Source organism: Trachypithecus francoisi, unplaced genomic scaffold, assembly GCF_009764315.1.
Source record: "Trachypithecus francoisi isolate TF-2019V2 unplaced genomic scaffold, Tfra_2.0 Lachesis_group4, whole genome shotgun sequence".
NCBI classification, from domain to species: Eukaryota; Metazoa; Chordata; class Mammalia; order Primates; family Cercopithecidae; genus Trachypithecus; species Trachypithecus francoisi.
In genome coordinates, this window is record NW_022681469.1 from 37,284,521 (window position 1) to 37,300,199 (window position 15,679).

General features: G+C 40.0%; 1 protein-coding gene across 4 annotated transcripts in view; it reads right to left on the bottom strand.

Moving 5' to 3' along the window:
• PTPRZ1 (protein tyrosine phosphatase receptor type Z1) overlaps positions 1-15,425 on the bottom strand; it is a 195,769-nt gene extending 180,344 nt beyond the window's left edge. For all 4 annotated transcript variants that reach the window (XM_033192358.1, XM_033192360.1, XM_033192359.1 and 1 more), the window contains exon 1: positions 14,932-15,425. In XM_033192358.1, coding sequence (XP_033048249.1) covers positions 14,932-14,989 — 58 coding nt within the window. In that variant the 5' untranslated portion in view covers positions 14,990-15,425. The remainder of the gene's footprint in view (positions 1-14,931) is intronic.
• Positions 15,426-15,679: the final 254 nt, after the last annotated feature.

Below are 15,679 nucleotides of genomic sequence, written 5' to 3' on the forward strand. Positions count from 1 at the left end.
AGAGTTCAGGTTTTGAAGCACTTTGCATGCCCTGGTAAGAGTATCATATGACATCAAAACTCAAAAGAACCTATAGGTCCTTTCCCCTGATGAGCAGAAAAAACACAAAATTTTGTTCATTATTTTCTCAAAGTTTTCCATGGATGGGGACCCTGGCATACCTGTATTGTGTTTTGTTATTAAAGTCAATTGTAGAATTGCTTTCTGAGAATTACAGAAACACATTATGTAAAAGGAAAGTCCTAAGAATCCAGTTCCTTAAATCATTTCAACAGTCATTGCTATAAACCTGCAAAAAGTCTCTTAACATTGGACTTAGGCAATAATTTATGTCAAATAAGTAATAACTATAAAGTGTTTATTGAACAGTATACATCCAGGCAACAAAGTAGGCTGGTGAAGATTTCCTACTTTGATAGTAGATGGGTTTGTTACTATTTTTATGGCTGTGTGTGTGTGTGTGCACACATGCACGCGAGTGTTACATTTAATAGAGTGGAATGTTTCAGCTGTGTTTTTGATGAACTAACATATGTATTTGGGACTTTTAAGTGAATGAACAAGAACATATACAATTTGCAAAAAACTTTTCATTCTTTATTACTGAATACCAGATAAAGACCTACTGAGGATTAATCAGTAGGAATTTAAACTTCAGTCTACAATCCTAAGTAGGATTATATGTGCACATATTAGTATTTTCTCATTGAAATTGCATAGTCTGGCATATTGGATTGTAACAGACTGCAATAATCAAGCATAATTACTTTCACACAAAAAAGTCTATATCAATCTTCTCTTGATGACCTATTTTCAGTGTGTTTTCCCCAGTAGCTCAATCACCCAAACGCATCTCCAGCAAACTGTGTACTACAGTCTCAAAGCCTCACATTTTAAAACCCAGCACTCCCCATGTATTTAAGAGTGAGAACTCACTGCATAAAGATACACTTTCTCTGCCAGTAGAAGACCCAACCCGTGTTACCATAAAAGGGTTTATATGCCATTATCATTAGTAGAGAGACTCTTTGGCTGAATATTTGATCTTTGCTTGCCTGAATGCCATCAAGTCTAATACAACTTAGTCTCTTGTCATGTTTGTAAAGATTGTAAGTGTTTTTCCCCCTCCAAATTGACAGATGCTATAGAATTCTAATTTTAAAATGTGAAGTAAAAGAGGATGTCTTGAAAAGCTCCTTCCAAATAGGGAAGTGAAATACTTTCTTACGGGCATTTTGCCATTTTGGGGGTGGGGAGGGGTTGGTATAACATTTTGAATAATTTATTGAGAAACATGGGAGCATCTTGTGTTTTCTTGATTTCTTATGCCAAGAATACTGAATAGTTAAAAAGTAATGAGAACTTAGGAGAAAATAAGTTGGACTCACAGATAAGACAGAAGCATCATTGGTTACTTTCTTGTGGGATGGATGGTGCCCAGATGTGCTGTAATTTAATGGATTTAATGGCAACATACACTAGCCACTCTTGGCTAATTAAATATGATTTCACTCTTTGTGCTTCTTTCACAGGGATCCATTTTTCAGACACCATTGCATTTTCGTTCAAAATTCTCCAGAGTGACCAAGAATCATATGTATCCTAAATCATTCTTGGAAATTTTGGCACCAAGAGTCTACCTTTGTTGCAAAATAGCAGCTGCCACCACCAAAAATTAAGGCTCAAGTTGGGATAGACTTAACTGTGGAAATTATGTGACATTTTTCTAGTGGTAGGTGTTGAACAGAACATACAAGACGAGTGTTTTAACATACACATTTTGCTTATGTCTTTTCCTACTTACCCAATTATTTTGAACGCGATAAAGTGGAATGCTGCGGAACCCTAAGTGCATTTTAGAGTAGAGACAAAAACCAACAAACATTCATATTCAAGCTTCTCCTTAAGTAAATAATCTAAAATGAGTAATACAGGGTTATTTTTACATTTCTTGAATGCAGCAAAAATGACGGGGAGGGGCACAAAGGAGGCTCGTAATACTGAATGCAACTGCAAATGGTCCATCCATGTTCAAAAGGAAGAAGTGCTGCTCATATGCTCAGAGACTTTTTAAAAAATGAATTCACGTCTTTATTTTGTCTTTCCTTTTTCTGACTTTCACTGACTTAAAATCTCGTCCAAATAGTCTAGCATTTACATTATTATTCTCTTTTCTGGTATGCTCCCACTAGAGTACGATTCATATCTGTAACCAGATTAACTCTGCAAAGACAAAAACAATTTATTTAGAAAGACCAAGGACAGTGTGGAGCACAGAGCAAACATTCAACAAACGTGCTGAACTGAGTTCCACTGCTCTAACTGGACCCAAATCCTTTGGAGAGGGCCGACAGTGTATTCAGGTCACAGGAAGCAGCAGCATTCTTTCTGTCCTTTCTTTATGTTGGAGGCAGGAAAATGTCAGGCTCAAAATATCCAGGATATATGCTACAATTAAACATAATAATGTTTCCAAAGGATATAATCTTTTAACATTTAAAATAAAGCAGTATCAGTTTTTAGCAGCAGGAAAATAATGCATATACATGAAATATACACATGCATTTGTGTATATATATACATTTATGTATACGCATTTTTATATGTCCTTATTTAGGTATGCATATAGATGCATATATGCACATATACATCTATGTTTCCATATAACATATTTATATAAATGTATTTATATATATAAACCATTACATGTCATTTCCCCACCTGAAAGCCACCAAAGGAAACTTTACAGTAAGCAAACATTTCTATTGAAAATCGATTTAGTCATACTTTTAAAATAGACAAGTTTGGCATTCAACTTGTACACACATGTCTATGTTTTCTCATTACATAAGGAAAAAATATGCTTATATTTCAGTATTGAAAGCTGCTACCTTCTCTCTTTCCTAAACTTAATGACTGGTTAATTTACCAATTCATGTATCTTAATGTATCTTAAGAGACATAGAGTAAACAATTCTATTGTATTTTTCATGAGTTAAAGAAAAGACTGGCCAGGCGCAGTGGCTCAAGCCTGTAATCCAGCACTTTGGCAGGCCAAGGAGGGCGGATCACCTGAGGTTGGGAGTCAGAGGCCACCCTGATCAATATGGAGAAATTCCATCTGTATTAAAAATACAAAATTAGCTGGGCATGGTGGTATATGCCTGTAATCCCAAATACTTGGGAGGCTGAGGCAGGAGAATCACTTGAACCCGGGAGGCGGAGGTTGCAGTGAGCCGAGATTGCACCATTGCACTTCAGCCTGGGCAACAAGACTCAAACAGTCTCAAAAACAACAACAAAAAATTGCTAAAGTCAATTTTTAAACAAATTCTGCGAAGTCTATTCTATGCATTATTTTCCATTATACTATTTTTATATAAAATACAAGTTGTAAGCAATTTACAAAGATGCTAGTTAATGGACATAAATATGATGGCCTTCAAGTAATCTGAACTTGTGGTTAAGAAAGCCTGTGTACTGGCAGAGTGCTGGCTGAAATGTCACAATAGTACATGTGTTCACTGTAAAAAGGACAAATACAAGGGTTTGAAAGGTGAATGAAGTAAGTAGTTTTGATATTGGCACTTGATAAGATTAACCTAAAATTATAAATATGCTCAAATCCATCCTTTAAAAAAATCTTTGCTTGTTTTAGTTAAGTTGTGACTCTAATCTCTAAAAAAAAAAATAATCATTTTACGCAGCACTATTTCCTCGTATTGCTACTCAAGGCACTGAGTTAATCCGTTCAGAGAAAATGTCTAGAGTCAATTCCTGTCTTGTCTTAACAAATTTAGAGTTTCACCATTCAATAGACAAGCAGTTTTCAAGCAACGATCCTCTATTCCTCTCTCTTCTTTCTTCCCTCCAAGTCATCAACTTCTGTAGAATTATATGTATTTGCTGCCTTCTTGTTTCCTTCCTGGATATTTCTCTGATTCTATGTGTTCCATGCTACACCTTCACCTTCCCAGAGAAGATACTCCCTGCCGGGCGCGGTGGCTCAAGCCTGTAATCCCAGCACTTTGGGAGGCCGAGATGGGCGGATCACGAAGTCAGGAGATTGAGACCATCCTGGCTAACCTGGTGAAACCCCGTCTCTACTAAAAAAGACAAAAAACTAGCCGGGCGTGGTGGCGGGCGCCTGTAGTCCCAGCTACTCGGGAGGCTGAGGCAGGAGAATGGCGTAAACCCAGGAGGCGCAGCTTGCAGTGAGCTGAGATCCGGCCACTGCACTCCAGCCTGGGTGACAGAGCGAGACTCTGTCTCAAAAAAAAAAAAAAAAAAAAAGAGAAGATACTCCCTTAAGGATCACCAGTGACTTACTCCAGAGAGTGGCACAATGTCCTACCAATTATACCAATTACATTCATATCAAGTGAGATAATGTATCTGAAAGTGCTTGTTAAACATTAAAGAATTCTATAAAGAGAATGTTATTATTATACCCCAAATGACCCATAAATTTCCACTGCGACTGCCACCGTGTAAGAGGCTTTTTTTGTGTGTGTGTGTGACAGAGTCTTGCTCTGTCACCCAGGCTGGAGTGCAGTGGTGCAGTCTTGGCTCACTGCAAGCTCTGCCTCCCAGGTTCACGCCATTCTCCTGCCTCAGCCTCCCCAGCAGCTGGGACTACAGGCGCCCGCCACCACGCCTGGCTAATTTTTTTGTATTTTTATTAGAGACGGGGTTTCACCGTGTTAGCCAGGATGGTCTCGATCTCAGACCTTGTGACCCGCCGCCTTGGCCTCCCAAAGTGCTGGGATTACAGGCGTGAGCCACCCCACCTGGCCTTAAGAGGCTTTTAACCAAGCTTCCGGATTTCCTGTCTCCCTCAGCTTCAATCCACCCTATGCTCTGATACCTGAGTTATCTCCCTAAAATAAAGAGATCTATTCCATTCATTTCACTGCTCAAAACCCTTTAATTTCCCATTGTATAATGAATAGATTTCAAACTCAGAACACTTCAATTGGCCACTGTAAATCCTACCTACCATTTGAGACCTTTTACTGTTATACTCCTCTCCCTACTGTTCCCTCCCTCCAATTACTACGTTCTCACTTTCAGTCCATGTTTCTCTGCATGCCAACCTTAATGCCTCTGATGCCCTCTGCTCCCATGGTGACCCCTGAAGCTCTATCCATTCATCCTGAATGGTCTATATCCAACCCAGTCTCCTACTAGAAACTTTCCAAGAGGTGAATTTAAGACTAAGTATATCTCCACACAACTCACACTCTCATATGCCAGAAACTCCATCATGTATGAGACTTACTTATGTATGCATCTTTCTATCTTGTAAAAGTTCAGCTGGCCATGAGAAGAATAGTCTCTCTGGAGGAATATTTATCCCAAGGAAGATGCTCTATAATGATTCATTAAATTAATTTGTACTTGTGTCATCATTAATAAATATATTAAAGCAGTTATTTGAAACACCTAGAAAAGTTCACTGTTCATTTTTAAATGGAGTTATTGGTGCTTTTTAAATAGAATAAAAAGAAATAGCCTAGACCTGATTAATAATTTCACAAAAAACACAAATTGCTAAAATGAAAAAGCAATAGCTAAATGTTAATATATATTTCATAAAAGTAAACAAAAAGCCAAGTTCTAACAAATTATGTATGGAGAAAGAAAATAAATAATGGAGAACGAGAATATGTATCATTGATGAAATGAATGATATTATGTCCCTGTGTCTGGATAAAGGTCATTTGGAGTCCCCATCTCAGAAGGTGGTTCATTTATCCTCCTACCTGCTGATAGACTTGAATCTTTGGACCCACTCCAAGACTGCCTGGCCTCCTGAAGTTTCCCTGGCTTTCAAAGACCATGAGGTCAACCACCACAGAGCATATTCCTCCTTCTAGGGTTACTCTGAAACTGAAACTGCCTTAAGAAGAGAGAGAGAGACGGGAAAATTTCCAGGACCTTTGTCTTGTGGCATTAGCTTTGTTTTAGGACAGCATAAAACCTGCCAGTATCTCCACCTTAAGAAAAATGAACTAAAATTAGTAGTGTCATGAAGTTGGCCTAGATTTGTGGTTTTTTTTTTTTTTTTTTTTTTTTTGAGGCGGAGTCTCACTCTGTGGCCCGGGCTGGAGTGCAGTGGCTGGATCTCAGCTCACTGCAAGCTCCGCCTCCTGGGTTTACGCCATTCTCCTGCCTCAGCCTCCCAAGTAGCTGGGACTACAGGCGCCCGCCACCTCGCCCGGCTAGTTTTTGTATTTTTTAGTAGAGACGAGGTTTCACCGTGTTAGCCAGGATGGTCTCGATCTCCTGACCTCGTGATCCGCCCGTCTCGGCCTCCCAAAGTGCTGGGATTACAGGCTTGAGCCACCGCGCCCGGCCGATTTGTGGTTTTAGTCCCAGGCTGTGCTCTATAATCACCTGGAGAGTTTTAAGAAAATGTCCATGTCTGGGCTCAGCACCCATACATTTTGAAGTACTTGATCTAATGCCTAGGCATCAGTATGATTTAAAAGTCTCCCAGGTGCATAGTCAGCTTGGGCTGCTATAACAAAATACCATTTACTGGGTGGTTAACATAACAGACATTTATTTCTCACAGATCTGGAGGCTGGGAAGTTAAGATCAAAAGGCCAGCAGATTTGACTCGTGGCGAGGGCTCTCTTTCTGGATTGCAGATGGCTGCCTTCTTGCTGTGTCTTTACATGGGGGATAGAGAGAGGACTCTGGTCTCTTTCTCTTCTTATGCAGGCACTAAACCCATGCATGACAGCTTCACCCTCATGACCTAATTACCCTGCAAAGGCCCTATCCCCAAATACGATCACATTGGCAGGTTAGGGCTTCCACATGAATTTTGGAGGGGACACAAACTTTCAGTCCATAACACTAAGTAAGTTCAAAAAATGCAGCCAGGATTGAGACTTATCAACCTAGATAAATGGTTGTCAGCATTTTTGAGCACTAAAACACACATGACAATAATATCCCACATGCTCCTCAAGGATATCCTTATGCTCCTTTGGGCAGATCATGATTTTGCACAACTCTGTGTGGCAGCTGAGACACCACCACCTTGACATAACCTATTCAAGAAAATGTGTCAGAATGCAAGTGGGTAAAAATTTAATAGTAGAAATAATTTTTAATCCGATAACAAAATGAATAAAAACCATTAGAAAATCTAGAAACTTCCTTATATCTGGCCAGTATGTTTTAAGCATGTAATCAAGACTCTGGTTATTACCATGATCTCTCCTTAAAGGGGTCATTTTAAAAATCGATATTTTATTTTATTCCTACTCTAGGTACTGAGTTAATCAGTTCAGAGAAAAGAGCTCATAGTGAGACCCATCCTTAGGTAAATACATTAGAGCTTTAGGATTCAAGAAATAAGCAGTTCAGACAGTGACAGTGAAAAAGTGGAAAATTTATCCAGTAAGTGCTAAAGGGGAAGGCAGAAAGAGAGGGTACAATGTTTCTCCAACAGCAAGAAGATATCTGTATTCTCATCATAGTTATGAATATTCTAACAGAAAATCCTTCTTTCTTACTAATGAATACATTATTTCCAAATACCCAAGTACTGTATTTCCAAGGAAACTTGTAAAAAAAACTATCCCCCGTTAGTGTACACATAAATTGACTTGTACTTATTGAATAAGACCAAAAAGTTCACATTAACCAGTACCCAGAATAACTGAGTTTACTTTAATATCTGTGGGCAAATATCAGAAGGGGGAAAAAAAAGACAACCAGCCCATTTTACCACACTGAAATATTTAGGCAGAAACATCTGTCAACTCATACTTTAAAAATGATGTTAACTACGAAGACCCCCAAATGATATTAACACGGTAAAAATACTTTTAACTAATGGTTTCAAATAGCATTAATCTCTTCCCTATCAAACTTTTCATCAAGTGCTGAGCAAACTTAAGTTCATTTAATTATCTTAAACTCATGCCAAAAGAAAGTGAAGCTGAAGAGAAAATAGCAACAAAAAAAGAAAAAGAAAAGGAGGGAATAAATGAATGAAGGATAAAAGCAGGAAGGGAGGGAAGAAAGGAGGAAAGAGGAAGGGAGGAAAAATAGAAGGAAGGAAGGAAAGAAAAAAGGAAGGGAGGAAGGGAGGTTAGAAGAAAATAAAGCAAATATCCTAACAAAAGATCATCTCCTTTTTTTCTGCTTTTGACTCCTATGAAGATTTTTAACTGATCCCATGCCCCATTCCATTTGAATTCAACTCAGTTCAAGTATTTGCTATGTGCAGAGTTAAACTTGTGCAGCACATCATCTCTAGGATTAATGATAAAACTATTGACAAACTCTAAAAGCACATACAGCCACATGATGAAACTGCACTTCCCATCATTTGCCTAGTTTTCAAAACTGTTTTGTGCCACTATTTCTTATGGCCTTCTTGACTAGAGGAGACTTAAACCAATATGATAGCTTTTGGCTGACTGAAAATACAGTGTTCATGGGCTCAAGATACTTTATTTCTCATTACTGACCACCCTGCATCCCCCATTGCCCTCTCCTCCCCAACACCAGAGCAGCACAGGAGTATGCACTTAGACACATATAAAGTGGCACACTAGCTGACTTGATGTTCTGGCCGCCTGGGATGTATCCAATACTCATTGGTGCCAACTCATCTAGAATTAAAAGCTCCCTCAAGACTGCTTCTAAGTACACATTCAGTATCAATCACAGGAGCTTTATTTTCCATGTACAGATAGTGTTTGGATCTATGTGATGCTTGTACAGGCACTAATCACATTCATGACAGCTCCAGCCTCATAGAGGATGCTTATATGCTTACGTGTATTTCTGGGAGAATCAATGAAAGTGAAGTTTGCATACCAAAAGTGACATTAAAGATGGACAGGTCGGCCGGGCGCGGTGGCTCAAGCCTGTAATTCCAGCACTTTGGGAGGCCGAGACGGGCGGATCACGAGATCAGGAGGAGATCGAGACCAACCTGGCTAACACGGTGAAACCCCGTCTCTACTAAAAATACAAAAAAAAAAAAAAAAAACCTAGCCGGGCGAGGTGGCGGGCGCCTGTAGTCCCAGCTACTCGGGAGGCTGAGGTAGGAGAATGGCGTAAAACCCAGGAGGCGGAGCTTGCAGTGAGCTGAGATCCGGCCACTGCACTCCAGCCCGGCGACAGAGCCAGACTCCGTCTCAAAAAAAAAAAAAAAAGATGGACAGGTCAAGGTGAATACTGGCCTTACTCCCAGACTGAGATCATAATCAAAAGAGGGAAAGACCAGTGAAAATTGCCAGTCTCAACAACAAACAACTATTTTTTTTTCTAAGAAGCGTCACGGTACAATCTTTCTATAACCTTATACATTAAAGATTTATTGGCACCTACTGTAAGTGTTAAGTTCAAGAATGCAATGTTGATCGAAGTTTTCATTGAATTCTTCAATGAATGAATTTAACAATGAATGAACGATGAATGTAAGAATGGATTCTTTACCCTCAAATAATGTAGTCGAGTTGACACAGATAAATTGAAAAACAATACAGTGGATACCAGAATAAATTATGGAAAATGTGCTGTGGGAGCAGAGCACTCAATCCTGAACCAGCGGTTAATCTCTTCTGTTCAACCTCAGTCCATAAAGGCCACAAAATGGCCACTGAATTCTTTTCACCTATTGCTGCTCTACCAAAGGCCCCATCATGTTTCTAGGATGTTTGCAGGCTAACACAATACAAACCGTAAGTAACTCACATGCATGAATACTTCAAACAATTTTAACGACTTTAGACATTTTTCTAGTTGAGTTGATGACTCCTCATGAGTTCTATCATTATTTTACTAGCGTTTTTTTGTTGTTGCTCCAAAACAACACTGTCCAGATGGAGATGTTCCATGTCTGCACTGTCCCACGTGGTTGCCACGAGCCACACAGACTACCGAGCACTTGAAATGTGGATAGGGTGATTAGGAAACTGAATTGTTTTATTTTAATAAATTTTAAATTACATAGCTCCAACTGCCTAGTGGCTATTGTATTAAACAGGACATTTCTAAAATGTAAGTGTTTTAAGATTGTGCTATATGATACTTTTTCTTTCTTTTAATTTCTATACATTATGCTATACATGTCCCTGACAAATTGCAAACACAGAGAAAAATTGGTTTCCTTTTGTAGCCTGAAGTTCCTTCTAGGAATGAATCTCAATAAGACAGTAAAAGTTGAAACACAGTTAAATATATATATATATACACAAACACATAAATATATATATACACTTTTATGTATATGCATACATATACATTTATATATATGTCTATACACATATATCTCTCTCTTGTTTAAATTGGCTCTGCCTTTTACCATTGGAATTCTCAATGGAGCAGAAAGCATTTTAAAATATTTGAGTTACCATATTCAACACATTAAGAGATATTTGGAAAAGACTTGTTTTCAACTAGTTGTGAATAGAAAAAGTATATTTAAAACAAGATTTAAAGAAAGTTTTCATTGTGGGATTGAATCAGATTAGCTGGGTTGTGAGCATCATGAGTTTTTAAGTCTCTCTGTATGTTGATGCATGGCTGAATTATTAGTGCCTAGCATGGTGCCTTGCAGATGTCAGGCAATTAGTGAACATCTAGTGAATGAGTAGTTAAAATAGCATGTCTGGAATGATTCTGTATCTGGAGCACAGTGAATGTTACATGACCATATGCATTTGTGAAAACTTTCAAGATGGTAAAAATGTAAATTATGCCTTAATTTTCAAAAAAGGACAAAAAAGTACTACAAGAGTACATGGGCAAAATCATGAAAGGGATCCTCAGGAAAGCAAATGGGACTGTAAAATGTAACATCACATCACATGTAAGCAAGCTAGTGAATGCCAAACAGCAAACTGATCCTGGGAATGAAAAGAGGAAATGCCTCAGGCTCTGGAGTCAGAAGGAATACACAGGCTGAATCAGGATGTGTGATGTTAGGCAAGTTATCTGAGTTCTCTGCGCAGGGTTCCCTCATTTGTAAAAGGTGTAAGATGAAAACACCAATATCAAAGGGTTTTGAGGAGAATGAAATGAGAAAATGTACATAAAATGTACAGTGCTGAAATTGCACCTAGTAGACACTTGCGTAGATGGTAACTGAAAATGAAACACATTTTCTTAATTACGCCTTCCTTTGAGATCTTCTGGTCCTGACTGAGGGGGTTCCATTTCCATGAAACAGTCTGAACGGTCAGCAAATGGGTGGTCAAGCAAAGTCTCTCATATTAGACAGTACTCAAATCTTTTCGGAGTTAAAGGTAATGAGAAAACGCAGCTCATCCTTCCAGAAAAACCTGAATTTTTGCCAGGAGCAAAATTCCCACAACATAAAATTTTAAGCAAGATCTTAAATCTCAGTGCAGACATAAGAGTAGAAATGAATTCATCAATGAAATGATTTCTCCTGGCAAACTTGCCTGACTGGAAGCAACCATAGTATATGTAAAAAGGAGAGAGAAATGAAATAAAGAAAATTCCAACTCTGCAATCAAAAGGAATTAATTTTCTGAATAGAGACTAGTTATTATTTGGGCAAAAGACATGAATATTTTTTATATGTGTTTACAATTTGTTTTCAGAGGATAAATACACCAAACTGAGAGTCACAACATATCGAATTTCACGGAGTCTATAACCAGCATAAATTAAGAAGTTAATTCTTGCGGCGGAGGAGTTGGGTATAATTTGTTGTTAATATGGCTCTTTTTTTTTTTTTGAGGCGGAGTCTCGCTCTGTCGCCTGGACTGGAGTGCAGTGGCCAGATCTCAGCTCACTGCAAGCTCCGCCTCCTGGGTTTACGCCATTCTCCTGCCTCAGCCTCCCGAGTAGCTGGGACTACAGGCGCCTGCCACCTCGCCCAGCTAGTTTTTTTGTATTTTTAGTAGAGACGGGGTTTCACCGTGTTAGCCAGGATGGTCTCGATCTCCTGACCTCGTGATCCGCCCGTCTCGGCCTCCCAAAGTGCTGGGATTACAGGCTTGAGCCACCGCGCCCGGCCTAATATGGCTCTTAAAGCAGTAAGACATGACTAAAAAGTTCAGAATCTGATTCATTACATATTTAATAATAATATTTAAACATTTGGTGTACCTTGCAGCACTATAATTCACTTAATTCAAAGATCCTGAATTCTCTCATTAACTGAAAGAAATTATTCCTTAAAAGCTCGTAAAATATCTACCTCTCCTCTATGACTCATAGTTAAGCCTCCTTACAGGAAAGCCACTGTGGTTTTTCCCATAAGATATACCTGTTCAGTGGGTCAAGAAAAATTTGTCTTGATTCATATATTCGGATAAGTTTTTTGTCTAGAAAGTTATTTGAAAGAAGCAGTTGGTCTATTATGCCCAGTTCAAAACATCAGGACATTTTAGATACAAAGTGATATGATCTGATCACTAAGACCTTCTTAATTGCTAATAATCAATATCTTAGTGAACTCTACAACTTGTTCCTGGATAAATGTAAGAAAGGCAGCCTAATGTTCAAACTGTATTGAGCTGTCCTCCTGTACAGCAAGCCTCAGTCAGTTGACAGACCCTTACTGAGCACTTATTACATGTGTCAGGCTACCTCATTGGCTCCAAGAACACTGAAGATGAGGGGTAAACGCATCCACAAACACTGAAGTAGGTGCTGAGTGAAAAATAATTGAAATGGAGCCTAACTTTTTCATTTGAAGATAATCTGCCTCACTTTTTCAAAACATGCTGCTCCAAAATCAAGATATTTATGTTACTTGACGTTGCCAATGCCTCCAGGTCAGCCTGTTGGCAACTACATAAAAGGCCAACTTTGTTAAAATGGTGAGGAATACAAAAGTAATCACCTTCCAGTCTCAACAAAACTCATTTTGAGTTCCAATGCAAGCTTACATTCAGTAGCATTACATAAGCTTGTGATAGTCTTTAAAAGTTAAATTCTTTACACTTAAATTTTACATCACCAAAGACGTAAAGAAAATATCCAACAAACTGAAAACTATACAACAAAATTGGCTACAAATAATGCTTTACAGAGAAAAACCTTTGCAAATGTGGTGTATTTAGTATATTGACATAATGGAATATTACTCAGCCACAAAAAAGAATGAAGTACTGATACATGCTATAACATCGATGAAACTGAAAACATTATGCCAAGTGAACAAAGATAGACAGAAAAGGCCACAAGTTGCATGACTCTATTTATACGAAATGTCCAGGACAGGCAAATTTATAGAGACAGAAAGTAGATTAGTGGTTGCTAAGAGCTGGGGTCATGGTGAATGGGGAATGGCTGCTAATGAACATGGGGTTTCTTTTTGGGGTTATGAAAACATTCTGGAATTAGATAGTGGTGATGGCTGCACAACTACACAAATATACTAAAAACCACTGGACCATTTTAAAAAGATGAATTGTATAATGTGTGAATTTTATCTCATTACTTTTTTTTTCAAAAGGATCCACAACATGCTCTGGGCATGTGGTTTTGAAGATATACAAAGCAATACTCTCTGGTTTATTTCCTTGCTACTGTGACATTTACTTAAATAATTTAAGTACTAAGAGGACCTGGCTTCATTGTTAAATAGATCTGTAACAGAAATGTGAATTCAACAGGTGTGTGTTTGATGACCACAGTACTTTTTTAAAATGTCTTCCCTTCTCCAGAACTGACTATAAGGTTTTAGAATTATTGGGGACCAGGGATTCCTCTGCATGTTTTATGTGTCAACTGTGCATCACACCACCACTGAGCACTTTCATAAAGCCTTTGAAATTTAAATTATGTCCGTGTGTGGGGGTCTATGGGCAATTATCACCATATTTGCAATGTAATTCTCATTTATTAGAACTTAAAAATGATTTCTGTCTGTAAAGGTTACTGTGCCAAGAGCAGCACCATCTATTGGATGAAAATGAACACTTAATATCTACTCTATTACGAACCACCTAAATTTAAAAATTGGGAGCCTCTGAAAAGAATTAAATATGTGTACGTGCAAAGCGAAGCACAACACTTTGTAACTTTCAGGTTAATGCGTAAACCAATTATATTCCATCGCGATGGAAAATAATGAAGGAAAAAAAGCATTTATTTAATAAAATGCAAAAGTCCAATCTTGCACTTCTTGAAAATCACTGGAAAACTTGAGTCTGCATCGCAGGTAAAGGAAATGCTTAAACTGACTATTTGAGAATGCAATTTCGGTTTTAAATGTAACTTGGATGGTGTGGATGAAAAATGAAATCTATGAATAAGTGTATCAACCTGCAGCTCTCCTCTGACTTCGTCAGCACTGGCAAAACCTAGAGATTTTGATTGAACTTTTTTTTTTCTTTTTAAGTAATTGCCCAGACTTGAATATGACTAAATTGAAAGTAATAAAAAACCCTGAAAACTCAGGTTGGTGCTTGTTCCTGTTACTACCTTTCAGATGTGTGTGTGTGTCTGCAATTCACATCAGACACGTGTACTTTTCATTTAAGCCCATCGTACCTGTAGCATAAAAATGAACAGCAAAAAAAGACAATACAGTACGCAGCCCCGCACCACAGTTGTATTTCTGGTCATTTATTTATCTTCGTATGTATATCTAAAAGGCTATTTCTACACTTTGCAAAAGAGGAGAGAAGAACGGTGGCGGCAGGGATCTGAGTAGCCCCAGCTCTGTCTCCTGGGACCGGGGCGCGAATGCCGGCGGGCGGATGGAAGGGGCGAGGGCGAGGGGCGGGGAGGGGGTGCGCAAATCCCACGCAGCTGCCTGCACCGCGCGGCCGCCCGCTCCGTAGGAGCCCAGTGGCAGTCCCTTTTTCCCCCTGGCTAGATGGCGGCGGCGGCAAGTCGCGGACACGCTGAAATCCCCCCACCTGCATCCCACCGATCCCAGAGCTGAAACCCCACCGAGCTCTTCTCACTCACCCAGGCGGCAAACACAGAGGAGCTGAATGCAAGCGAGGAAGCACTTTAGGATTCGCATTTCCAGACGGTCTGAGGCCCCTCGCCGTGCGGCTCCTCTGCTTCTCAGAGTAGAGAGGGAGGGGGCGCGAAGGAAATGTTCTTTCTTTCTTTTTTTTTTTTTTAAATCCTCCAGTATATAGATCGAAGTGAGATCGTGCGTGCGTGTGCGTGTTGCGTGTGTGTGTGTGTGTGTGTGTGTGTGTGTGTGAGAGAGAGAGAGAGAGACAGCGAGAGACGGCGAGAGACGGCGAGAGACAGCGAGAGACGGCGAGAGGAATCTGGAGAAAGCCGCGCGGTGGTGGGGCCCGGGGCCGCTAGCCTAGGCGCATGTCACCCGGCGTGCAGGACTTCGCCTCCTTAGCCGGCTGCTGCGGCCGCGGTCTGAGCGCTCCGAGCGCAGCGAAGCCTGAGTGCCGGGTGCGCGCTCCAGCCGGGCTGTGCGCGCCGCGGCTCCTGGCGGGGGCGGGGGCGCAGGATCGCGCTGCTGGGAGCGTGCCGCGGACCCGGGGTCGCGCGGAGGGCGGAGGGACGCGGCTGCCGCTGTGGGTCGGGATCCCAGGGTAGCAGTTCACACGCGGACAATCTTCCCCCTGTCCGCCGCCAGTGGTTTCGCTGCCCTGGAGTTAGAGGGATCCGCTGGGGTTTCCAGTGTTCGTAGAACATTGGAACTCCTTCATCACTTTAGAAGGGAAGGGAAGGGAAGGCCGAA